This window comes from Rhipicephalus microplus, chromosome 5 (genome assembly GCF_043290135.1).
Source record: "Rhipicephalus microplus isolate Deutch F79 chromosome 5, USDA_Rmic, whole genome shotgun sequence".
In the NCBI taxonomy this organism is placed as follows: domain Eukaryota; kingdom Metazoa; phylum Arthropoda; class Arachnida; order Ixodida; family Ixodidae; genus Rhipicephalus; species Rhipicephalus microplus.
This window is the reverse complement of record NC_134704.1, coordinates 30,438,616-30,465,915: the sequence shown is the minus strand read 5'-3', so window position 1 is coordinate 30,465,915 and position 27,300 is coordinate 30,438,616. Positions and strand designations below refer to the sequence as shown.

Below are 27,300 nucleotides of genomic sequence, written 5' to 3'. Positions count from 1 at the left end.
ACAGTGATTCTCAGTGTGCACAAGTCCCATCTTCATCTTATTGCGAAAGAAAATTATTACATATTTCAAGACCGCAGTGTTCTATGGGAAGACAATCCTGACCTGCTATTTAAAAATCCCGCGAACATAATCTGGTTTTGGTTTTCAAACATGTCAGCAGTTTTCATTTCCTATTTGTAAATTTTAACTGGTATATAGCATGTTATATAAGTTATACGCCTATATAACATGATATATTGTGCCGTGAAGTAATGAAAACATGGTGTATTAATTCTGCGAAGAAACTTTACATTCCTATCTTGCCAACGCGGCATCGTCATCATCGCCAGCATTTCTTATACCAAAACAAAAAGTAACTCGTGAGCGGAGGGTACATGGATGCCTTGGGCGTACCTGAACAGTCTTAATTGGTTAGAAATTTCGAGTAAAACTCGTTGAACATGGACAAAATAGAAAGCGTGATACAGGACACGCTCAAGGGTCAGGCTATAAACGACGATGCAGCTGCTATCATCGACTACAGCCTCGCCGATCAAGTTGAAGAGCTTGGTGAGTTGGCTGTCACTGTGCGGTCGCTGTGTTTCGGATGTCTATTGCTTCGCATGTTTCAGTGTAGATGAGGTCTTGTATCTAATATATAGGCTGAATTTGTATGCGCTACATTGCTATTTAACGGTATAATTCAAGTAAACAAAGTGACAGTTGCGGTTAATGTCGACGAAACTCGATTTTTGCCGGTGCTGTGCCACTCACACGAGGAACTTGACATTCCAGCATGCTTTAGCAGGTGATCACATGCGTGGTGCTCTCATTTGCGGTTTGAGTATTCGCAACGATTGTGTCTTCTTCCTTTATAGCTGCTAAGGGAATAGAGTCAGCCGTGCTACCTGACTACAAACCAGTCGTCAAGAAATCGGTGACTTACATCGTCGCAGCGGTCGCCATCAGCGAAAAAGGCGACGTACTTATGATGCAAGAAGCGAAAAGTTCATGCGCAGGCACGTGGTACCTGCCTGCTGGACGAATGGAGCCTGGAGAAAACATCATTGTAAGTTGTGTCCTGTTCTTAATAAAGCTCAAAGTTTTTTTTAAGTACATGCCACGTTGGCCTCTTCAGCGCGAGTCGCTGCAAATCGAACGCAGTGTTGGTACATCGCTTGAATATGATGTAGCGGTGTCGCAAAGGGTACTTAAGACCGCGATAAAGCCCATAGGTATTGCGATTCCCGAAAGGAATTAGTTCACTGCTGTGTCCTCCGCATTCCGTCAGTATAGGATTCAATCGTGGTAGAAAGTAACCGTGCGACGCCAGTATTGCGTTGAAACATGCCTCGAGTCGTGAGTAGCCCAACATGTGTCCAATGCTAATCGAGTTCTATATGAAACACATGTGCTTATGTGCTTTTTTGACCGGAATGCGAGCGATTTTCGTGATTTTTGACACATGACCCATTTCCCATTTAGGAGGCTGCCAAGCGAGAAGTGATGGAAGAAACGGGCCTAGATTTCGACCCTTCTACACTTCTGATGGTTGAGACTGCACAGGGCCAGTGGTACAGATTTGTTTTCATTGGCACAGTAGTCGGTGAGTGTGAACCTTTTTTTTTTCGTCTATAGCTGTTTGAAGATACTTAGAAGTTCACTTTAAGTGAGACAGTTAAGCCACTGCACTGTTGTTATTGTATCAATACTTGCAACCTTAAACAACAACAAAGAAGGATTTCTCTACGACAATCTTTTTCACACAGAGCTTCTTCTCATTACGGTCATCTGATAGCAATGGGCATTTCTTGTAAATCGCATTAATGGTAAAGAAAGCACAACATTATTGTTGCTTATTGTTGTGTGCTTCTTCTTCAGGGTGCAGAAAATAGAGCATTTGCCGTACCTCACTGGTAGTATAGTGGATTGGCTTAGGGGTGGGAGAAGAGAAACAGTAAGGAGACGCAAATCTTTCTTTGTGATGAAAAGATGGCCCCTTAATCATAATATCTAGGTTTTACGTGCCAAAACTGCAAAATCATTATGAAGGACACCAAAGTGGAAGGTTCTGAAAATTTAGAACATCTGGTGTTCTTTAATGTGTACTGACATCGCACACTACATAGGCCTCCAGAATTTTGCCTCCATCGAAAAAGCGCCCACGACCTTTGGGTCAACAGTGGAGCACCATGACCATTACACCATCATGGTGTACAAACAAATCACAGCATATCCATGGAGTGAATGATGATGAGTGGGGCGAAGCGTCCGTCAGCCCGTCCGTGCTTCTGTCCGTTCATTTATGCATCCGTCTGCTAGTTTGTCCGTCCGTACGTCCATCTAGTGAACACTCCAAGTACAGCCATCTCGCATCCCCTGTGGCACATACCCACTCTAGAGCGGGTATGTTCCACCAGTGGCTACGTACTACTTCATACACACGGAGAAGCGAAAGACCCACACCCTAAAGAGCTTCGCCCTTAAAAAAGATGGCTTGTTGTTTTCATCAAGAAATAGCCATATAGTGTGTCTGTATGGCTTGATGTTCTCACTCTGAATGCTTTACTCAGTACAAGCACCTAAGAAGATTGCCTTTGCTTCAGCAGTGCTCTGAATTTAGAAGAATGGCTGGTTAAGTGATGGTTGATGACACATAGTTTTAGGTTCCAAGTTCAACCTGATGAAACTCAATTTTACAAAGTTCTCTATCTAACAAAGAACTTTCCATTCCCCATAACGACTCATAGAGTTGAATGTTGTCATCAACCAGAATTAGCGACACTAACTTGACTTCAAACCAGATATAGGGAAGTTTTTTCTCAAATAAATCAGTTAGCGGAGTAGTTATTTCTTTGTAAATTTAATATAGGGGGATTTTTATTCGATTGTGCATTCCAATGTCATTGTGTTGAAATATCTAGATGCTCGTGCGATGTGCATAGTTTTATTTTGATGAGGCTACATGCCGCATTCATGCATGAAAGAAATAGACTCGACGGTCGGTGATGCATTAATGGACCATGTGGTGCTAGGGGCCACAATGGTTTATCGTTGCTGCAAATGCTCCCAAAGAAACACTATGGTGTTTTCTTTCATGATTTGTGCAGCAGATGGCATTTATTATATCCGTGCAACTTTCTTTCTCAGTCTGCTCGTACATTTACTGCTTTTGTTCACGCTGTCTTTACTCGTTGGCATCCTATAATAGCTTCATGTGATGGTTTACTGGGTCTGCATTGCCTGTACATGGAAGATTCCATGTCTGAGCTGTCCTCGTGCATTTTTCATATGCGCAGCAACACAACCAGTTACGACTGCTGGATACATGATAACACATTGCGCAAGACACCACTCTACTTCATACACAAGACCTGTGTAACGGTGCACATTTAACACATGTGCATGCAACAAAATAAAAATAATATGCCTTGAGAGCAAGTATATGTTGCAAAATAAAACATGGTTTAGTGGCAAATATAATGCCGTGGTAGTTTTTGAGTGTCCCTATACATTGCAATTTTGAATGTCTGAGAGCGAAGAAATTTCTTTCTTGATATTATGAACTTTTCTATTCAGCGAAATAATTAAAGTAAGGTCAGTACTTTGGTTTATCAAGTTTAAACTGAAGTGCTCAAAGTTGTGCGTGTATGAATAACATTAGAAGATGGGCAATAAGTGCGGTGCTTTCTTTGATTTCTGCTCAAGGACTGTTAAGTTGTGCTAGTCGTTCTTTTTCTTTATGTTTTAAAGATGGCTGTGTTGAGTGAAAATATGGACAGCCTTTGCGAGATGAACACTGCATATTCTATAGCAGGGGACTCAAACTCACATCAGGTACTGGCTGCAATCACGAATTTAGTTTTTCAGTGGTCCTAGGCAGAAAAAATTTGGAAATTGAGGGGTAGAGAGGCGAGCTTGAACAAACGAAACCTATTGTTGAAAGAAGGCCTTTCCCATATCTCGTATATGGATAATTTCTGACATGTATTTAATTCGTAAACATTTCGATACCGATCTATACAATAACTAAAATCTGGACTCAAGTGAAGAGATTTTGTTTTGCAGGGATGTTTCAACAACTGGTAACTGCACGAGGTGCCTCAAAAAAAAAAGCTTAAAACCAAGCACATCTGTGTTGCTCACCCAAACAATGTGTTATTATTTATGATAGGGGATAATATAATGCGAGCACCATTTAGTAATGTCACAAACAGCAACGAAGTCATAAAAGAGTATAGGACGATGACTGTCATGTGCCGGCCGCGGTCCGCTAGCAAAAGGTTGGCAGGCTGCATACAACCTGCAGGCTCACGTTTATAGATACTTTTTCAGTTTTCGAACTCCTCCCTTCGAGGTGGCCGCGATGTGCTCCAAGGGAGTGTGAGGGCGCTGCAGTCTAACTTTGCGCCAAGTAACCGGCTGCTTCCCACTGGCTTCACTGCGACTGCAGTTTCGTGCTGGTGTTCGGTCGCACTTTTTTTCTGTGTGTATGTCTCGTCGCATGTCATGCTTCCTCGGTCTTCTGAAGACGATTTGACGCCTAAAGTCACGAAGACATCCACGACGTAGGAAATTCTCCGATTGTTGACATCGCGTGCGCGATCTAAGCATTGACCACATATGGACACATCGAGTACAAGTGTACATCTCCGGAGGTTAATTCTACTGTTGCTGCTATCCCGTGCGCCCTCAGATCCTCCGGACATCATTATGATGTGTTTTGTGACCGGGCACACCAGCGGGTAGAGGAAAAGCCCCTAAATACGCCGCTTCTCTCCGCCGTCCGACCCGTGCTGCTACTGCAGAAGTTCAAAACGTGATCAGCAGAACCCTTGTTTACTTAGCGCAAAGTTGGCCTGCAGCGCAGCGGTGGCGGGAACTGCAGCCGGGCTGCCTACTCCCCAAAGGCGAAGCGGAGAGTTTTGAAACTGAAAAAGCATCTACAAACATTGCTGCAGGTTGCATGCTTAAGATCTCTGTCTTATAGGGTTCCTCAAATGCTCTGTTCAACATGTTTGTGATTAAGATGCAGAGTGCTGCAAGGCTCGTGTTTGCTTAAGATGATGCTATTAAAAGATAGCATTATTGTAATAAATACTACTCTTTTGCTATTTGCAGGAGGAGAGCTGAAGACGGTGTCAAAGGCAGACTCTGAGTCACTGCAAGCAGCCTGGGTTGGGGATGTGGAACAGCTAAGCCTGCGCTGCAGGGACATCTTGCCCGTTATCGAACGTGCCCGCCTTTACCACAGTACACAAGGCAGCCAGCCATGGCATCCACCTGTCATGCCAGCCCTGAGGCCACACTCCAAGCTTTGCCTGCGCCTGGTCACCATAATTCGCAAGAAGGCTAAGTTAGTATACAAGTACACCCTTTGCTCACACTACTTGAGAGCCTGAAACAATCCTTACATAGCAATTTTCATCATATTTGGGCAACTGCAGGGTCGATATATTCTGCTGATCACGTTTTGAGCTTATTTACACCATTGTGCAGCAAGCTGCTTGGCACAACGTTATGTTACATTTAAAGGGCCAGGACACAACCGTGCAGTCCAGACTTTGTAATGGAGAGATAACTGCACAATTGTTTTATGTTAATATGCTGCTGCAAACATTTTGTGAATTTGCATTGTAATGAGGGAATCACAGGGTGTATAGAACAAACAACTTTGGCTGGTTTCGGTGTTTTGCTCGGCTTTCTCGCCCCTCTTGGCAGCAAAGTGGGGTATGCATAGCGCTCTGTCTGTAAGTATGGCCACTTTGGCAATGTAACGCGACATCAGTAGTTAGGTCATTGGCGCGCAGCCAACTATAAGGCAAGGCTTCCTTCACGTGTTGCTCATGTCAGGGCGGCGCTGTGAGGAAGCATGGTATGAGAGGTGCGCTGCACTGGCTAGGTAAACAAATATACCACAGCCCATGCACATTTTTCCTTGGGTAATGTTTTGAGATGATCAGGCCGTGTCATCACAATCCTGAAGCACAATGATAAGCTCTACTTAGTACAAAATACTACCCATTGTTACATGGGCATTTTCCAATATATGCTGGTTAGTGTGTAAACCCAGTGGAAAGTGTCGGAAGCAGTTCAGTTGTCTCAGTAAATTTCTGGTCTTGGTCCTGCTTGCTTAAAAACAATCTTTTCAGATTATAATTTGAAAGCAGGGTCAAATGTACTTCGCAGAATCCTCAGCTGCAAGTATACGATAAAAATAAAAATTCTGTCCTATAACATAACCAATTTTTTACACCAAATCTCATAGATCTCATTGCGAATAGATAGTTTAAACACAACTATTTCTTGCAACTCCCAAGTTGTGTCTTTCTCAACTTGAACATAATATCAACTAATAATTCTGACTTGCGAGTCTTAACAAAAACTGAAGGCTTACTTTAGTGCCCTTCTGTGGCATATATGTAAAATTAAAAGCACAGGTATATGACTGGCAGCTCTGCAGATTTCCTGATATGGGAGATGTGAGAGTAGTAACTGTTTATCTGTGAGGCTGTTGTTTATGAATGCAATACACTGTAAATAATAGGACAGAGCTCAAAAGAAATAGTCACCCTGGATATTATGACTGTTTCCTGTAATTTATTGGAAATACTGTTGTGTGCCTCTGAAATATCCACTTGCCTTCTTCAGGTTTGTTTAATTTGTATTGGTACACAGGCTGAAATGAAAGGAAATGAATAACAGTTGAAAATCTAGTGGTGAAAAGAGTGCAAGGAGAAGCAACAGTGGGCTGAAGCTGAAGATTTTGCTTGATAAAGGTTCTGCCATGCAGGAACCATTCAGTTTTCATAGATTAATCAGCTGTAAAATGTTTATAGGCATAATGTATGCTTCATAGGCAAAATGTCTATTTAACATTGATTGTTGGATAATCAAACCTGAGGGAAAGAAAGATTGGAAAGGCACAGTAGCTGTAAAGAAGCTTGAGAAGACTTGTGCTGCTTAAAATGTAGTCTTATATCGCAGCAATTAGTGAATAAACCTGAAGAGGCAATCGTAACTTTTTTTTACTTTTTGAATTGGCTTTGCATAAGCTTCATCATTGCCCACTTCTTTATTTCTCCACTTGTGGTGCTTTGCAAGTCAATTAAAACTATCCCATGTTTTTTAACATAGGCATTTTGTATTTTAGATGTTCCTTCTGGATTTTAACACTGCGTCTCTTCTAATTGTTTCACAAAATACATAGTTCTCAAAATTATTGCAATTTCATGTTAGTGTGTAACTCGCAGACAAAACTGGAACATTTTAGTACTCACCTGCTTAGCACAGAAAGCTGGCATTGTGTACTTTATGCAACATGGACCCATATTGACAGCACTTACACTAGTAGCACAAAACAGGGCGATGAGTGCAGCAAGCAGCGAAGGCTGACGCTTATTTGTGATGGTTTATGTTTGTGCAGCAACCTGCTCCATGTTCTTGTGTCTGAGAAGGGTGTTGCTCATTTGCCTACCTGTGAAATCAACCCGTCCCGGAGCATTCACACTGCACTCAAACGGTTCATCCAGGTATGTCGCCACGCTCAATTTTACATCGTTTCGACTAGCTATGCAGTGAAACTTTCTTTACAGCTTTCATTCATAGGAAGTGTTGAAGAAAGGCGTTCTAGCTGCCAATGGCCATGTTTTGTGGAATTAGTCAAGCGATCAAACTGCTTCGAGTTGAGCATGCACTTGTATGAAACATATACTAATGCATTATAAGATACAACATAGTAGCGTAGATGAAAAATACGTCTTATTGATATCGACATGAAACGCTAGATGTGTATATGCTCACCAAGGACATTTCTGAATATTTACAGTCGAGACATTTCTCTGTCAAGTCCGACTTTGTCATTCCGCTGTGGTTGAGCAGTAGTTATGATTCTCGGCTGTTGGCCTGAAGGTGGCGGGTTAAATGCCGGCCGCGGAAATCTAATTTCAGTGAAGGCAAAATGGTAGATGCCCGTGTACTGTGTGATGCCAGTGTACACTAAAGAACTCCGGATGGTCAAAATTTATATAGTCCTCCACAACAGCGTGTCTCATAATAATATCCTCAATTTGGGATGTAAAATTTTACATATTATTATTATTATTATTATTATTATTATTATTATTATTATTATTATAAACACCGAGGTATGAAAGAAGCCCACGTAATTCGTCTAATCCAGGCCTTCGCCATAACTCGCATAACGTATGTAGCAGCATACCACAACTGGCAAAAATCTGAAACTAACGAAATAAATGCACTCATCCGGAAGGTCTACAAACAAGCGATAGGAATACCTGAGTATGCTAGCACAGACCTTTTTTCTTCAGCTAGGACTACACAATAAGCTTTAAGAGATTATAGAAGCTCAGCGGATATCCCAGCTTGAAAGGCTCACTAAAACTAAAGCGGGAAGAAATGTAATGAGTAGATTAGGAATCGTGTACCATGCACAACATGGTGTCAAACATGACATCCCCAATACAATCAAAGCTAAGATTGTCTCTAACCCGATACCGAAAAACATGAACCCCATTATCAACACGGACTGCAGAAAAACACCGAGCACAAGCACTGCTCAAAGCACACGGCACGAACAGTAAATCTCTTTTTGTAGATGCTAGCCCGGACCCTGAACAAAAAGCTCACACTGCTGTCGTGATTGACACGTCCGGCATTTGTACTAATCCGTGCTCTGTCATAACAAGCAATATAGAGGAGGCTGAGGAGGTAGCCGTAGCCGTGGCTATCACATCCAACAAACACTCATTCATACTGAGTGATTCGTGAGTAGCAATCAGAAATTTTACGCAAGGATGGATTTCACAGCAAGCCCTCAGAATCCTCGTTAATAACCAAGAACTACACAAAGTAGATGAACCCAAATACCTCGTATGGTTCCCGGCGCACACAGAGACTGATACACCCAATCCTAACTAGCTGGCTTATGAGTTGTCGCGAGAATTAACCCGCCGCGCAACCCGACCACACCGCTCGGTGATCATCCCTGGCACCGCCGACGTACAACACAAAGACCGATTTACAAGATACACAGAATACATGCAACACGACAGAGAAGCAAGGCGCCTTTTTCCCGCACCTCATCCGAGTCTAAACAGGCAAGAAGCATCGGAATACTGACAGCTACAGACGAACTGCTACCCGAACCCTTTGCACCTCCACAGGAGCTACCCACACTTATATGAGGACAATAAATGTAAGCTATGTGTAACAGAAAAGGTGTCTTACAAACATATATTGGGGAATGCCCCCAACTTATCAACAAGTTCTCCTGAGGTCCTCCGGGAGCAGTGGCTGCTTGTGCTGCTCAGCTCGGAGGTTCAAGACCAAAAATGGGCTATCCAGCAGGCCAGGGAAGCTGTACAGAGACAAGGTCTCCCGGTACCTCCTTGTGCGGTAGCCCGGACCACAAACATGCTAAGTGACTAAGTGCTAAGGGACATGCTAAGTGACTAAGTGTGTGGTTTGTATTATTTGTTTTTATATGGGTCTGCCTCTTGATGCGGCGGGACTCATTGCGGCCTAACTTGTTGTTCACTAAACTGGCTTCGGCCTCTTATTTGTAGAACATTTTCATCCTTTTTATTTATTTTTTGTTGTTCTTAAGTGTGTCCGTTCTCTTACTACATTTCTCTTGTGTTTGTGGCCTGTCATTATGGCCTGTTATTTGGTTATTTGTTTCCTCTTTGCTCCCCTCTTTCATATTCTTGTGGCAATATCTTGAGTTTCTAATCCCAAAGGGCAGGTGCTGTGCCCTACTTGTTGGCAGTTCTTTGCCGCCTCCCTCTTCTTTTCTTTCATCTTTGTCAGTTGTACGTGTTTGTATGTTTTCAAGTCAAATAATTATAATAATACCTTACAGAACATGTTCAGTTCAGAGCCACCACCCCACAAGCCGCTTGGCGTGCTCTCATTAGAGCACGACGGAACTGCAGGGGGAGGAGAACACGACGGCATGTGCCTCTGCCTGCTTGTGTCGTGCAAGGCCTCTGTCGAGGAGGTGGCACTGACGCCAGGATACACCTGGCTCGAAGTGAGCTCGCCACTTTCCGAGAAGCTGCTCGCACGCACGGGTCGAAACATGACCGTACACCTGAAGGTGCAGTGAAGGCAAGCACAGACAATGGCTAGGTTTACTCTTCACGGAAAACCGGGCATATCCGCAACTTTTTCTCTCTTCCTGCCTCCTGCTTTGTTTCTGTGCCTGCCGTTTGCTTGAGCTGTATTTTTGTGTCTACAAAGAACGGGGCAAACTGATGGCTGCTGGAGCGTGCATTGCACACCTGAACGTAACAGTAGCCAGTGCATGTACCGTGCCAGTTAGTCATTTTTTTTTCTTTAAGTATTGCCTATCAAGGAAGCCAGAAGTGTGGTTCTTTTGAGGTTTCCAGTGCCGGGAATGTGGAAACTTGTATCATTGACCTTAATGGTGTAGGTGGATGCCAGTAATCACAGGTTTCTCTCTCTTTCGTTGTACAACTAACCTCATGTAACCCTGATACAAGTCCTTTGTTAGGGTATGTTGAATGGTCTAGGTCATACTAACTGTTCACACCATGTGCTTGATATCCCAGTGAAGACATAGCGTATTCATAGCATTTGTCTGTTGTAATATACTGTTGCTCATCTGCCTTTGTTGATGTGTTGTGGAACTGCACGCAGAGCTGACCCAAGTAACATTTCTGTGCGAATGTAAACTTTCTTTTCCCGCTTCAGAATCTAGCATGAACTTGTTGGTGTTTACCTCGGACATGTGCTTGACATGACAGGGGAACGTGTGCATTTTAGAAGCATGGCAAAAGGATCGAAATGGTTGACAAAAGGGAGGTATATTGTTGTTTCCTTTGCACTGACTTACTCATACCTTCACATAAAGAGGCATTACTAAAACAAACCATCATTACCTCACATATCCTTGACTCCTTGGGGTTGCAACAAGAGGGCGCTGCTCTTTTGTGCATTTACTTGAGTGGCACTTAGGGAATCTCATTAAGCATAATCTGTTTTCCCATTTGATTGGACATGCAAATGTGATAAGTTGTCTGTGCTTTTATATTGAAGTTACACCTGAAACGACAGATTCTGTGATGATTCATTCTTACTAATCCCCTCGGAACTCTTTGTAAGCAGGTGATGTAGTAAGTGGGCTTGCTTTTCTGTATTTGCAATTTGGGCTAGCCATTTGTGGGTGTAGTTCTTGGGAGAAATATCCAGTCTGCAGATGCAGTCGCCCTTCCGGTGTGGTTGAGTGACTAAGGTACTCGGTTGCTGACCTGCAGGTCACTGGATTGAATCCTGGCTGCGGCGACTACATTTTTGATGGAGGCTAAAATGCTGTAGACCCGTGTGCTCAAACTTGGGTGCACGTTAAAGAACCTCAGGTGGTTGAAATTTCCGGAGTCCTCCACTATGGCGTCTCTCATAATCATATGGCAGTTTTGGGACATTATAACCCACGTGTCAATGCAGATGCAGTCAGGTACTATCTATGTTGCATTGGTGTCTGGTGATGCTAAACAAGTATAGGAGCTATTATCATTCCTCAGCTTGCCAACTCGCAAGATTACAGTTGTTTCATTTATTATGTCAACTCTGTGATGGTAAAGATAACAAAGAAAAAAAATCACATTCCAATAAATTGCTAATGTCATTACTCTGATATAGTTTTTCATTTTAGCCATTGGGGTAACGTACACAACGCTAAATGCTCATTTCTAAGGGATGAAACTATGTTGAAACATAACTCTTTTGTTAATGTAACTTTTATAACCTAGAATAACTTTTGTCTGGTTGTCTGCTAGTGTGTATGATCTTCATTTTATAATGGGGTGAACTCCATCAGTAGTAAGCTTATAATTAGCAGAAATGGGTGAATTATACTTGTAATGCCTGATATGACAAGCAGATAGCATTAAGTTGGAAAGCTAAAAGAGCTGATTAAGACAGAATTTGTGAACACAAACATAACAAGAATTTGTATTTTTTTAATAGTTTTTATGCTACTCTTCATCCCATCATGTTCACTTTTTAGCTGTTGACTGATGTCAGTGTCGTTTTTTTTCTCCCTTGCTTTCTTGTTCTTCTGATGGATATAAAAAAAAGAAACCTGGATTTAGAGGCAGTACGGGTAAATAAACAAACTGCCTCAGGTTTTTTTTTTTCGTAACTCATGAGCATGCGTAAGATGTAGTGACAATATCTGACTCAGAATGATTGACTCTTTCTCTGTTTCATATAGTAGCATAGTAGACTGTTTTGCGTGAAACAAGCTTAGTGGTGTAAACATCATTTCTTGTCATCTATATTTTGGGTGAGCTTTCAATTTGGAATACTATTCTCACAATAGAGCAGCGCGTAAGTTTCAGAAGGTTGTTTTTACTATGACTTTTTAACTTACAAGACAAAAGGAAGGTCATCCAAAAATTGTAGTTTTTGCTACTTTGCTCCTCTTTTCTCAATTAAAGCAGTTCCCTAATCATCTATCGTTAGATATCTGAAATGTGTCTGACATCAAAAGGATGTCCCTCATCAAGTGGTCTTTCGTGCAAGGGTTCTTGAGAACACGTCGTAATTGGAATCATTAGACATAAGGCCCCACTTTTACGGTTTCTCAATTTTGTTGTGTCTGCCAGACCAAAAGTGTTGCCCTGAGTCCATGCGTGACAACGCCCGTCATACTTACTCCATAGTTGGGCCAGGTTAATGCATTAGCATAAGCACTGAATTTTCTAGCATGACTCTCTGCCATAGAGCCATTTTATCAATTCCACAGCCTCCCGCACTGTTCCCTGGCTTTTCTTGCTGGAGCCATGACATGCGGAAATGGCAGTCTCCTTCAAAATGAACACGCGCTAACTTTTGAATGAGAATATCCGTGAAAGAATGGGGTGGAGCACATTTGGCAAGCACTCTCAAATTATGACAGGTAGATTGCCACTAGCCCTCAAGAGGAAGGTATATAACAGCTGTATCTTGCCGGTACTTAGCTACGGAGCAGAAACCTGGAGACTGGAGGGTTCAGCTTAAATTGAGGACGACGCAGCGAGCAATGGAAAGAAAAATGGTAAGTCTAACCTTAAGAGACAAGAAGAGAGCAAAGTGGATTAGGGAACAAACGGGGGTTAAGGATATCATAGCTGAAATCAAGAAGAAGAAATGGACATGGGCCGGGCATGTAGCGCGTAGACAGGATAACCGCTGGTCGTTAAGGGTAACTGACTGGATTCCCAGAAAAGGCAAGCGGGTTAGGGGGAGACAGAAGGTTAGGTGGGCAGATGAGATTAAGAAGTTTGTGGGTATAAATTGGCAGCAGTAAGCACAGGACCGGGTTAACTGGCGGAACATGGGAGAAGCCTTTGTCCTTCAGTGGACGTAGTCAGGCTGATGATGATGATGATGATCCGTGAAAGGTGTAATGAAAGGCCTCTTGTTACGACGTTAGATTTGGCACACCACCCTAACAATGTTGCACCATTAGCATTTGTTGTGGTTTAGATGTTTGTCCTGCTGAGTGATTCAAAATTATGAATACTAGCTCTTCAAAAGTAGAACCAAATTATTCGATTAGGTATCATTCATTTTGATTTGAAGCTCAAATATTCACACACCCTTACTAAACTTTTATGAAAACTAGCCTTAGCGCAAGAGGTTTGGCAGGCTCCAAGCTGCACATAGTCTTCTGAATTTTGACCAGTTCTTACGATTGTATGGTTGTCAAGAAAATCTTCTAGGAATCGAAATTTCTGTGCATGATCTGGCCGCTTCAACAAATATGCAGCCAAATCTGATCCAGGCTTTCTGCAAACCCATCGCATCTTATTGTAAACAAATTTAAGAGACGTTCATCTAGACCAGGAGTTCTCAATGGGTTCCGCGAAATCTAAGAGTTTCTAAGGCCCCTCCTCGGTGTTTTCTCGAGCCACGTATAAGTTTTCTCTGGTTCCGTACTTGCCCAACTCACTCGTATGGCCATCTTTAGGCGTGATCGATCCAGGGAACCTCCATTATTCATGCCCGAGTGTCAACAAGCGCATCTCAGTGGATAACAGAAACGCGGGAGCTGTCCGATAAATCCCGCCAAAGGATTGCACAAGGACTCCCCCCCACGAGTGGGATGGGGAGAGGTGTACATAATGTAGCTTTGCAGGGTTTCCTGGCACCAACATGCTTGAGAAACCTTGATCTGAATGTACAGTAGAATCTCAATGATGCAAAACTGGCAGACACAAATTTATTAAATTTCCCCGCGAAATTCCACTATGCCCTTTGGGCCCGAATTCAGATGTTCCGAACACTTTTCCTCTCCGCGGCGGGTCGTATGAACTTCAGTACTGAAACCCTTGAACAAAGGCCGAGAGCAGCATACTCGAAGCTTCCGAAGTATGCGGGTGGCTAGCGCACTGTCTTCTCTGGTGAGTGTGGTTGTCGTTTGCCACAACTGTTGTGGATGAAACCGCGGTTGCTCTTGACACGATCATATATGGTGACGATGTAGCTGAGAGAATTCCGAAAGGGCGTGCGCATCTAATGCTTGACCAGTCAAAGCGGCGTTGCTTTTCACAACTTTAGAACAAGACCATGGCATATGCGATCATAGGCAGCAAAAAATGACTCAATTTTAAAGGCACGTGAGTCGTCAGCATGTGCATATTGAAAACAGGACCACCGTTTTCTAATATCTTCTGTGAATCTCCTGTATTCGAAACCCTTCAACTTGGCAGCTATGCATGGAGGTATAATATTTACCTTCGGTACTCGTTACAATACTTTACTAGAATGTAGCTGTTATGTTTAGAAGTGTTGTGAAATTTCTGCGTTGAATGAGAAGCTTCATTTTGAACTTGTCTTTTATAGCAGATCCCATAAACAAGGCTTACAAAGTAATTTATCACTAGATTATGACATTGCTAGCATCCAAATTCACTAGCTGTTTCGTATGTTACCTGATGAATAAATCAACTGCTAATATGTTATAAACTATCAGTGCATATGTATATTGCACTGCTGACCAGTGATCTAGCTTTCCATGCTGGTTATACATGTTGATGCTCTTAGAAAGCTATGAATTCAGTGTGAAGTTATTCTTTATTCTGGCAATGATGTTTTTAAAACATATTGCTTTTAATTATTTGAAAAAATGAAAGCGTTCGCATTCTCCTTGTGTGCAATTTTGCCTGTGGTCATTGTCCTGTGTGTGTTTTATGTGGCTTACTTTACAGTATTCTTTTTTTTCTGTTTTTTTCTGGAGTATGATTGTTATACACTTTTATGTCTGGTATTGTGTTTTCAGTGTTGTGATAATTTATACCCACAATCCTGTTGGGCATATGTTTTTTGTATGACACTGCTATTCAAATCTGAGGTTAATATTCTTAGCTGCTGCTTTGCGGACGGTGATTTTAAATGTTGCACATTTACGTTTGGGGTCGTGAGTGTTCCTGTTTATACGGATGTGTCGACAGGCAGCTACAGTGAGGATTTTTTTTTTTAACTTCACTAACATGAATGTCATATGGGAAATTCTGGTTTCTTTTTAGTATTCCTGCTTGGGAGTGTTTCGCTTAAGCTGTGATAACATATTTGGGCAGTTTTTGTACATGATACGAGGCCTGCATGAGTGTTTCCCCTAGCACACAATTTTACACAACTTCTACTCAATTCTGTGCATTCCTACATCAAAGTCTAGTTAACTGTGTTGTGAGGTGTGTTGTGCCGTGTTCTGTGTTGATTGTTATCGACGAGCTTTGGGAAGCGACGTATATTTATTAATATTGCTGTAGTGGTGGCTTATATTTATTGTTTATTAGTGCCTCCTACTCACATTTTGTTGCTCCTCTTAACACTTCCTTGAGCCAGTACACAGCAAACTCATGGGGTGTCGTGAACACTTTTATCATTGTTGCATTCTGTAAATGCTGGTGCATGTTGTGTGTACTCATTTCAAACTGTAGCATCGTGTTTGCCTTAAAGTGCCTTAAACGACTAAAACATCGTGCAATTGTTTATGTGATGTTTTCGTCCTCATACTCATGCTGTGCACAGCCTTCTTGCCAAACATGCCACGTATTTGAACCTTGGTGTAACATGGATGTACTTAATTACAGTGGTTAACATAATAAAACCAGAATGTTTATTGCCAGTATCAATGAGTAACATAAGGTATACACCAATAATGAACATTGGTTTTAACAAAGGTGTTTTGTGAAAGGTGAACGAAGCTTTTTCTGTATTTGAAAACTCTGAACTGTGCAATGAAGTTGCGTTCAGTTTGTGCAATTACAGTTATTTACTTAGAAACTGCCATCAGGTCTGCTAGCTGAGGGAGTGATTTTTTCATCAACAAGAAATTTCAACTTTGGTGGTAATATAGCATGGGTTTATGACAGCAATGTTTTCTGCTAATGACTTGCCCTGCCAGAATGCTCTGCATGTAACTATTAAATACTCATTCACACTCCAGTTTGCTGCAAGCATTGAATCAATGATCTTGCATGTTTATTATCTGTAGGTTTGCATGTAACTGTCTTGCCTTATACGTTTGTTTTCTTGTAGACGTGATGGAGCTCTGTACGCCTTACTATTTTACTCTCGTTTTGTGTCGGGGACCACGTGACTATCCAAATAAACCTGTTATTTATGGTCAGGTTGCTGTGTCCACATAATTCCTTGCTAATCTGTAGAAGCTAAACTGTGCCGCAACAAAAATTAGTATCACTTTCTTGCCCCAAATAATTCAACTCATATGAGGATTTGGAGAGCGCACCTAGATAGCTAACCTAATCACATTTGTGGAGCCTGTGGGAGAAAATGGAAAGGAATGAAGTGTTTGCGAGTATTTGAAATTTCGAATGAGATATTTTCCTTGTTTGAAGCATACTCTCTTGGAAAAATGGGTGTTCGTATCGTATTTTTCCCCCGAACATTCGGCCTCGGTGGCTCGTATGGCAAAGAGGTGAATATTAGAATAAAGTTCGAATTCCCAAACAAGTAACAATTTACGAGTGCTGCGTCTTGTTTTTTAACAGTAGAACATCGCTGATACGCCCCCGTTTAGAAGCTTACTTCCGTCAAAACGCAATCGCGACTAATCCCCAGTGTATATATGCCCGCTGTCGCAGTGGCACGTCCTGTGCCTATCGGTCGCGTTTGCTGCGATCACGATTTGTAAGATAAAGGCAAACTGTGCCCCTGAACTCGCAGTGTGGCCGACGAGTCCCGCAAAGTATCTTCGTTATTTTCAGGAAGTGATTCGGACTTTGATGCCAGTGCCTGCTGTGATACCAGAAAGGACTCTGATGATACCGTTGCGGATAGGCACCTCAAGGGGCAAAAATCGTGATTACGGCCACTTGTGAGCACGTCAGCTTGGCGCAGCCATGTTAGGATAAGATTGTTAAGCTGTCTGCTTGGCAGCGCCTGCAAACACAGAATCGTTTCAAGCGTACTCCACAATTTCTCGGCATAGCTGTTACGCTTTCCGTTATGACGTGTGGCACAGAAAATAACACTTTTTTAATGGACCGGCAGGCTTCATCCTCTTCATCTTCTGCTTCGCTCCCAGAACACGTGCACTAGTTTGTCCGGAGTGAGATGCAATAACTCTGATGGGTGAGAGAAAGAATGCAGAGAGAGAGAAAGAGCAAAAAATGCAAGGGAAGAAAATCAGATAGTGATTGAAATGAAATGGAAAAGAAGATAAGAAAAATGTGACCAACCACAGTCTTGTATACTATATCATAGCAATTGGGTGGGAAAGGGAACTGAGGGAGAGAAGGAGGGCAGCTCTAACAATTCCGCTGCTTCCTCAGTCTTTGCACAAATAGCGTGCAGCTGCAGCGATTTTTAATGAAGGACAAACCAAACGAATCACGTCTCATTTTTGCTGCCGCCTTCTTCCTTGCGCAGACCCGCCAAGCGCACCGCTTCATCCTCTTCATCTTCTGCTTCGCTCCCAGAACACGTGCACTAGTTTGTCCGGAGTGAGATGCAATAACTCTGATGGGTGAGAGAAAGAATGCAGAGAGAGAGAAAGAGCAAAAAATGCAAGGGAAGGAAATCAGATAGTGATTGAAATGAAATGCAAAAGAAGATAAGAAAAATGTGACCAACCACAGTCTTGTATACTATATCATAGCAATTGGGTGGGAAAGGGAACTGAGGGAGAGAAGGAGGGCAGCTCTAACAATTCCGCTGCTTCCTCAGTCTTTGCACAAATAGCGTGCAGCTGCAGCGATTTTTAATGAAGGACAAACCAAACGAATCACGTCTCATTTTTGCTGCCGCCTTCTTCCTTGCGCAGACCCGCCAAGCGCACCGCTTCATCCTCTTCATCTTCTGCTTCGCTCCCAGAACACGTGCACTAGTTTGTCCGGAGTGAGATGCAATAACTCTGATGGGTGAGAGAAAGAATGCAGAGAGAGAGAAAGAGCAAAAAATGCAAGGGAAGGAAATCAGATAGTGATTGAAATGAAATGGAAAAGAAGATAAGAAAAATGTGACCAACCACAGTCTTGTATACTATATCATAGCAATTGGGTGGGAAAGGGAACTGAGGGAGAGAAGGAGGGCAGCTCTAACAATTCCGCTGCTTCCTCAGTCTTTGCACAAATAGCGTGCAGCTGCAGCGATTTTTAATGAAGGACAAACCAAACGAATCACGTCTCATTTTTGCTGCCGCCTTCTTCCTTGCGCAGACCCGCCAAGCGCACCGCAGATAATCGGAGTGCGCTTCACTTGCAGAAATAAAGGTAGCTCGTTGTCGCTGCGTTGACCCGACATGATGCACACCGCACGCATGCACGGTCAGAAGCAAAGCACGTACATACGGCAGACACGTGCACGCCGTTGGCGCCGCCGTTTCGCACGAAACTAGAGGATCGGAACCACTTGCCAGCAGGTAGCGCGTTTAAAACGACGCCGCTTTTCGCGCATCGCAGATCGCTGTACTGACACGCGCGCATGCCAGACGTGTTGTACGTCCGCTATGCCACCATTTCTCCATTGCTGTGTGCGCTCCCTGACATAGTTTCTCGTGAGTCCCTGCAAGGCACTCGCAAGTCGCCTAAGATTATAAAAATCACAGTTTCACCACAAGGTCGAAGCAATGAATGCGATAGCAACACATTGGATGATTATACGAAGTAAGGCTAGAATATTTAGGAATTAACCATACGAAATGTAGTGAACGTGGTGGAACATGCATTGAGTTACAGTGATACTCGCGCGCACAGCAGTACGTTCTTGTATCTGGGCACGTGTGCGAGCCCGCCTTGCTTTGGCGTGACTAGCCTCCCGTTAGAGCTGTTCTGCAGGCGTTCGTACGACACGCGGTTACATAACAAAGACTGAACTACATAAAGGTTTCACCGGCGTTTTTCCGGTGTTTCCTTCCTTGGCCTCAGTCGACGTCGACAATACCGGTGACGGTAGCGAAAAGTACAGTTCCAATGCACTCCACCGAAACGTCCACCTCAGATTGTCCTAGACACTGCAGCGTGTTCGTCGACGCCGGAAGCAGCTGGGTGGTGGGAAAAGTTTGCTTGCTTGTTTTTTAGTATATGGCTCCCGCCCACCGCGGGGGATTGGTTATGAAACCGGCGGTTATGAGACAAAAACCTTTGTGCGGAAATAGCGGTCCCATTTTCGTGCTGCATAACAGCGAGACATAACAAGTTTTGCTCAAGAATGTTTTTTAGAGTCCATTGACTGTAAGCTTGTCCTTTAGTGAGATCGATAGCTTGAGCGGTGTGGCCTAGTTGAATAACGCAGTGCTCTGAAGAGCGAGGCGTCACTGGCTCGAATCTCTGTTGGTGTGCCGTAAAATTTTTTCTTTGTGCCTTTTATATGCATATATACACATACATATACATATTCGGGACATGACGGCGAAGGTGAAAATCAACCGAGAGTGTCCATGTAATCTTTGATACGCGTTCTCTAAAAGCAATGCACTCAGTGATGTCAACAGTAACATATTTATTCGTAGAATGTTCCAGCTAGGTACTGTCACTTCCCAGTGCCAAAAGGTCGCAAAAAAGTTCGTTTGTAAGAACATGGAAGAAACCTTTGATATTAATATTTTTACTATCATTTTTTTTTGTAGCGGCTGTTATTTCAAGTCTATTTCTTTTCTCCTAAAACGCTGGACCCTACGCTTGATTCAACACTCTGTCAGATCATCGCCTGTGAAGCGTGCTTTTCTGCACAATGGGAAGAAGAACCGTGAAGTAGTTATCCAGGGTATAAAATTCAATGATGATGTGGTGGTGAAAAAGCCGTCAGAACCGCTCGCTCCGTGATAAAGCAACAGCGAGCGGTCGATTTCGAAGCTCAGGCGGGAGGTGTGAGTGTTTCTTAGAAAACAAAATAAAAGAAACAAAAATGAGACCGCACTTGGCATCACCTACCAGTGCAAAACTACTAGGAAGCCAAATGTACAGGGAGGATGGAAAGTAACTCGAACAGCGTTCATCATGCCACGATATTAGTAGCAATAAAGATGCACTAGAATGGTTTTCGATCGTATCACGGATCACTATAGTAGCTTTTCATCACCGTCCAGGCTACAACCGCCTGAAAAAAAAAAGCGAAACAGTAGAGAAAGTGGATGCCGCACTGTTCGTGTTTCTATCTGTTCCCATTGTACGAAGTGATTGTGGGGCATGTTACCCTGCTTTTAGGTCGAACGCTGCTTTAAACCGACTATACAAGCGTCACGTTATCATCATCATCATCATAACCATCAAAAACTGCCATGGAGGTCTAGCAGGGGCGTAGCCAGAAATTTTTTTCGGGAAGGGGGGGGGGGCACAGGCCTGGTGTGCTACCCCCTGGCTACGCCCCTGCGGTATAGTATTCACGGCGCGCGACTGATGACGTAGAAGGTTTAATCCCGGCTGTGGCGGCCGCAGTTTCGATGGAGGCGGAAATGGTTGCGGTCCGCGTACTCTAAATTCAGGTGCACGTTAAAGAACCCCATGTGTTCGAAATTTCAAGAGCCCTCCACTGCGGCGCTCTCATAATCATATCGTAGTTTTCAGATGTTATACCACATCAATTATTATTATTGTGGCGAATTGAAATAGTTTGCCTGAAAAACTGCCCCCCCTCCCAACCTCCTTTTTTTATCCATTGGAAAAATTAAGTTCCAGGGACTGTCAGAAAAAGGTTTATTGCGAGAAAATTATTGAATAATATAATTACGGCACCGCCAATGCAGATGGCAATATTTGTCGGAGCAAACTAATCATTTTCATTTTCCTCATGTTTTTTTTTTATTCGTAAGCAAAATCGAGGAACCAACTACTGCTCCTACTGCTGCTGCGATATTGCCCCAAGGATGTCTTTTATGCTGCCACTTGTAGTTTGATTCAAGCTACAAAACGCATAAAATTTCAGTTTCTACCTTTCTTTAAAAATAAAAGTATTAAACTCTGTATCAGTTCTATAGATTGTTCTTGTCAGTTTATCAACAAAGCCGCCTGATCTGAGTGCGAAACCGCGCATACTCAGAGCCTATACGTTATATGTGTTGTTTTGTTTTATTTTTTATTATTAACGTATACTTCATTGTGGTATCTGAATGTTACCTACAATGGGGGTCTAGCGGCTGCAGTGTTCCAGTGCGGACCCGAAGTTCGCGTTATCGAATTTTGGTCGAAGCAACAGGGATTTCGACGGAGGCTGAGTGGTCGATGCCCGTGCATACTTCGATTTTAGCGTGAGCGTCGGCAGGATTTTGTATTTGGGGCGTGCACGCCCGTGTTGCATCGCGATTGGTAGAGAGGGAGAGTGCTGTTCTAACTTGGTGGGGAGGGTAAAAGTGCTCAGGAGTCTTGAGAGGGGCAAGTGCCCCTTTTGCGCTCCCCTGCCGACGTGTAGATTTAGGTGCACGTTAAGGAACCCCAGGGGGTCGAAATTTCCGAACCCCTCGACTACGGCTTTGTCTTAATTATGTCGTGGTTTTGGGACGTAAAATACCTTCAATTTTATTGTATGGCATGTCAAAATGTTCCAATGCCAAATACTTGTCCCAGCCCTCTGAGTGGGTACGAGCCAATTTGGAAGGGGCGTCATCATCATCATCATCATTATCATCATTTACGCGTCTTAAGTGCGGATGCAGTTGTCGCTTAGGTAAGAAGAAGAACAGTATAGAAAACGACACAGATGCATGCTGCAGGGAGAGAGCTGGACAAGAGCAGCAACCTGCCAAACGCAGCAGCGAGCGAAGAGAGTCCCGAATACATGGCCGGTGCGAAGATGCAATCCCCAGTACGCAGCATGGTCCCGACAAGCGACACGTTGACCGGAGGACCCGAATCAGCCTGCAGTCCCGCTACCGAGCGGACGTGCCGTAGCCCCGGGAGCGCCACGCCGTCTTCAGCCTACTTGTCGTTAGCGATCGAGGAGATGCGTCAAGAGCAGGAGAGGCACAAATGGCGCGTCATCCGCGGCTCGGTGATGGCGTTAGGCGGCGTCATCCTCGTCATGCTCGTGGTCATCGTGCGTCTCCTGTTCGCCGAGTCGGTGAGCAACGCTCCACCCAGCACGCTGCAATACAGGCGGCATGCGAGCGCGGATGAACTGTCGGAGCGGGCGAACGCGTCTCGGTTCACCGATGTCGGCGGCGACAAGCGGGAAGACCATTACTACAGTGCGTGGGGCGTCAGGCAACACATGGAAGCGCAAGGGTGGCGAGAGGAAGAGGCACTTTAATGGAGGAACAATTTGGGGACTGGATCGGGACAGTCCTTTGGTCCAGGACCCCGCTGGCGTCGACTACCCGTCTCACCTTGCCAATAAAAAAAATGGCGACGATTAACGCGAAATTTCAGCTATCCCTTTCGTTTGTTTTATGAAGTGCCAGACAACGCCATGAATTACGAGTTTGCGCAAAGGTAGTTTGTTCTTACACAGTATAACCTACATTGCGATATCAATTATTGTCGCGTAATCGTTAAATGTTGCGTTATGTATTTTGGACTGTTCCCGTGGCTGTGAGAAGCGAAAGGCGGGCAGGGTTCGCGAGCATCCGTTCGCACTAGATCATTAGCATCTCGCTGAAAGACTTCAACGTGCGCCCCGTCTCCGCATAGAAATATCACCGAGGATGGGTCGATGCACTGAGCGTTCCCTTCGTGACGGGTTGGTGACGTGTGCGCCACAGAGCACTAAAGAAGCCTTTTCAACAACATGGACACTCGGAGCCAATTTTTGCCGTCGCCCTCGACGTCTCCATGATGTTCCGTATAAAGTCGAAGTCTTATCTCATCGCTCCCGTGCCGCATTTTCTGTGTGACTGAAAGCGTGCGATGTCTGCAGACGATCTCTGCTCAAGCAGAGGGGAAGCGCTCTGGCCTTGTTTCGTCGCGCGAAAGGCGCACGCGGATAGGAGCCGAGGGGGGGGGGGGGGGCTGCGTGACTCTGGCAGTAAACGCGCACTTTGACCGACCGGGCATGGTACCGAACGTAGTATCCCGTATTATTACAGGCAATCGGCAGATGGCTTATGCTCTCATCGCGAATGTTGCGTTGTAGCCATGGACAGTTAGAAGGTCGCTTCTCTCGCTGCAGCGGTCGCGCTTCCCCAAACAAGTGAGCTGCTCCGTACTTCGTATAACATGTCGATTTTGTCGTTATCGCATTCCTTGCTTCGCCCTTGCGGCGAAACTGAAACTTGCGTTGCACCTCCACCAAAATGTCACGGGGTGAGGGTAGGCGGAGGGTAGAAATATATTTACCGATTGCAGACGGAGTACACAGTGTCCTTGAACCAAGATGGTGGAGTGGCAACCCCCCCACGAGCTTTTGTTCAATCGTCATCTTCATCGCCTTTATGGTGCTTTTGTTGATGTTAATGATGGCTAGTATCAATATTATCAAATATCTTTTAGTTCGGCCTAAAGCCTTTGCCCTCCATGATTGAGTTTATGAGGTCGACAAATTAAATCCGGCTTTTCCATTAGCGATATTGGTTACCACATCACTTAACCCTTTGCGGGTTCATCAATATTTTTGCATGAATTGTGCCAGTGGAATATCTAAATAGCTTGATTAGAAAGCATAAAGCAATTTTCACCAAAACATGACCATTGCTTTACGAGAAGAAAAGTGGGATGTATGTGTCCCATTGGCCCATGAAGTGCCTGAAAAAGTGGGCAACACCTGCCCCATTGTCTCATGAGGGCACCAAGATGCAATTCTTTTGCCAAATTTCTAGCACAAAAAGGCCCGATGAAAGTGGTACAGAGAGATACGTCAAAAACTGTGCAAAGAAAAATTTGGGGGGTGCCTTATTTCCAGATGTGGCACGCAATCTGCGCTTCTTCCTGTTGTGTTCAGCTGAGTGGCTCTGCCTGATGACTTCGCATACATCAACCGTTTCAGCTTTTCTTTTTCTGGTTGGTGTAGGTAAGAATGATAACCTCAGTTATGCCTGAATTTCTGTCCATATTATAATATTGTGGTCATGAACCATGGCAAGCCACATCGACGTGATGTCACTGAATGCATTGAATCTTGTAAGTTCGTTTACAACTGCTGCGTGAAATTCGGTAACTATATTCAGGCCTGAGATATTAGCTCTTCTCACAGATCTTGTAAATGTGTCTCTTTTTTCGTTCCTGCCTGCCTAAAGCATCAATTTTGTCATTCTTTTTCTTTGACCTTCCATTTCAGAAACAGCATTTTAGCCGCAGCTTTTGGTCTATTTGCTACCGCTCTCACACTGGCAAAAAAGAATAAAGAAGAACTTGAAGGCCTTCTCCGTAACATAGTGATATTTTATAACACAATAATGCCCTTCTAACTCGAAGAAAACCGCTGTGCGTGCGTGCTATGTAGTTAGGCTAAGTTTGTTCATTTGTTTCCGTGAAAATATGGCTTATAACTGACTGGGCTTCCAAGCCTGTTCTGAAGCTGAGACAATCAAGACGGTAATCTTAGTTTATTTATTTTTTGGCCAAGAATGGTTAAGCTAAGTAAGGAATTACTTCATCTTTTGCCAACAATATTTTTGGCTGATGTAAAGTTTCGATTCTGAAAGAAAATTCATAGTTGCATGCTAAAAACTTTTCAAAATGCAAAAAGGGAGAAAAATACCATAAATCTGGAACTTTAGCTATCTTGCACACAATGTGACAATTAAAAAAAAATGACAGCATATTCACGGGCTGATTGATGGAGAGTGGGCGCATGCCAGTGCCGTGCCGTTTCGGCTTCCCGTTGTCGTACTGAGGGGTGCTCGCAGCCCCGCCGCACAGCTTCGTGGTGTGCTCTTCTGCCTCGCGCGGCCGCACGCAGGGGTCCCTTTTTTTGAGCGCGAGCCGCCGCCGCCCTGCGCGCACGCCGCTCAGCAGCCTTGTTCATCCTCCGTCGCCGAGCCTCTCTACTGAATGCGCTCGCGCGCCAAAACGGTGCTTTTATTGTACTATAGAGCGCCCTCTGGCGCACGGCGCCACCGAAGAACACGTGATCGTCTTTCTCTCCTTCCGTACGAGTGACGTCAATCCTTCTTTTCTACAAGTAATGTCCTCTAGTGTAGTACCATTTGTAGTTTCAGAGTACACTACAAGTACCGCCCTCTATAGCTGATTCAAGAATTAACGAGTGAAAGTTACTCACAACGGGGACGCACAAGCCAAGCCATAAGGAGCTTCGCCCCCCAAAAAGTGCTACAGCACAAAGCGAATTTAAACTGAACGTATCACCGACACCATGCATGGCAAATGTGCAATGGAATGGAATGAAAAAAAAATTGCCCGCAGCTTCCCTCGGGGGAACACTGAGGAGGATGCGGAGCATATAATTGGTTAACGGGGTGTTAAAGTGCGACTTACTTGGGTCGATGGCTAAATTGGTTAACGTGGTTGTGAAATGGGGTGTTAAATTGCGACTTACTTGGGTCGATGGCTAAATTGGTTAACGTGGTTGTAGGAGGGGGTGTTAAATGAGTGAACACGTACACACGTATGCGAAAGGGCGGCGCTGGTCGAAGGGACGTCGATCATTGTGTTTGTGGATTCGTTGGAATTCATTTCACCGCGACCTTGGACGTCGACGCGTCGTACAAACCAACCGACGAGCGGCAACTGAGCGAGCGAGCGCCGACCTTGAGTATATATACAGCTCGACGGCGCATGCACTGTCAGCTGTTGAATGTTCTCGAAGCGCGACGCCACATGCGCGTCCACTGGAGAATCAGGAGAATTGTAGATGTCGAACGCGGTGTGTAGAGGAGGAAGGGTGCACAGATGGTGGAGGAGTGAAGCACGCGCGGTGTGTAGAGGAGGAAGGGATGCACAGATGGTGGAAGAGTGGGCGACGGCGCGACGGCGCATGCGCGCGCGTCAGCTGTCGAATGTTCGAGAAGTGGTGCGGACGGCGCACTACAAGGCGCGAGTATAAGATGTTTCCGCATCTAAAAAAAACTTTATTTCAGTCCTGCAGGACGCGCTTAGCGCGTAGCGGGCGTCTCCCACGTAGGGACCGACAGGGAGTACCTGGCGGCCGCTTCGTGGGCCTGCTGGACGGCCCATTGCTGGTCGGCGAGAAGTGAGCTCCTGAGGGATCTCTCCCACTTGCTTGAGGTAGAGTCGGGAGGATTTGTTCTACACTCCCAGAGCATGTGTGCGAGTGTCGCTGTGTGTCCACATGATGGGCATGTGTCGCTGGGGTATGCATGAGGATAATAAACGCGAAATGTGCAACATATATATATTTTTGGTTCCTAAGTGTTCCTCATACACTGTAGCGGAAAAGCATTGAGCTGAAGGCAAAAGGAAGCGGCGGAGAAAGCTTTTACTGAAGAAGAAAAAAATGGTACACATTAGTCTCATTAGCCATCAAAGAGTTAAAATGCCAGCCGCACACTTGCACCTCCCAGTTTTTTTTTTCTCCGTAAGTCAACGCTTTACTTATACAAATGCGGCATCACTTTTCCCGCTCATCCACCGTCTTTGATATTCCCCTGCGTCTCTTCGAACCTAATTATGCTCGGAGCTTCTCCCACCTCAGAAACTGGCTATGCCATGATACTCTTTACAGCCTCATTTGTGGTTCCCCGTGAGCGTCCAACGCGAGGCGTACATGATTCATAAAAAAAAAAAAAATGGCAGATCCCATGGCACGTACAGTGGGAATCGATGATATGCAAATCACGAATGACAAAGGTTGATATGTCGCTTTAAAATCAGCTCAATGTTACGAGGTGAAGGCAAATGATGCCGTGCATGACTTCCATGTCGTGATTATCATGTTTGGATGTGTCGTTTACCTTCGTCATCTATTCACGACACGTGA

The 27,300-nt window shown here is 44.3% G+C and overlaps 1 protein-coding gene across 2 annotated transcripts; it reads left to right on the top strand.

Moving 5' to 3' along the window:
* Positions 1 to 139: 139 nt before the first annotated feature.
* On the top strand, positions 140 to 22,829 carry LOC119174785 (8-oxo-dGDP phosphatase NUDT18). Of its 2 annotated transcripts, none has more exons than XM_075895119.1 (6): positions 140 to 549; positions 858 to 1,048; positions 1,465 to 1,585; positions 5,101 to 5,335; positions 7,406 to 7,511; positions 22,181 to 22,829. In XM_075895119.1, exons 1-6 carry the CDS (start codon positions 441 to 443, stop codon positions 22,304 to 22,306), a joined length of 888 nt encoding a protein of 295 aa, XP_075751234.1. In that variant the 5' UTR covers positions 140 to 440; the 3' UTR covers positions 22,307 to 22,829. The 2 variants fall into 2 exon arrangements, with proteins under 2 accessions (XP_075751234.1, XP_037281743.1); XM_037425846.2 differs by lacking the exon at positions 22,181 to 22,829 and adding an exon at positions 9,863 to 16,642 and having other exon boundaries at positions 143 to 549.
* The last annotated feature ends 4,471 nt before the right edge of the window (positions 22,830 to 27,300 follow it).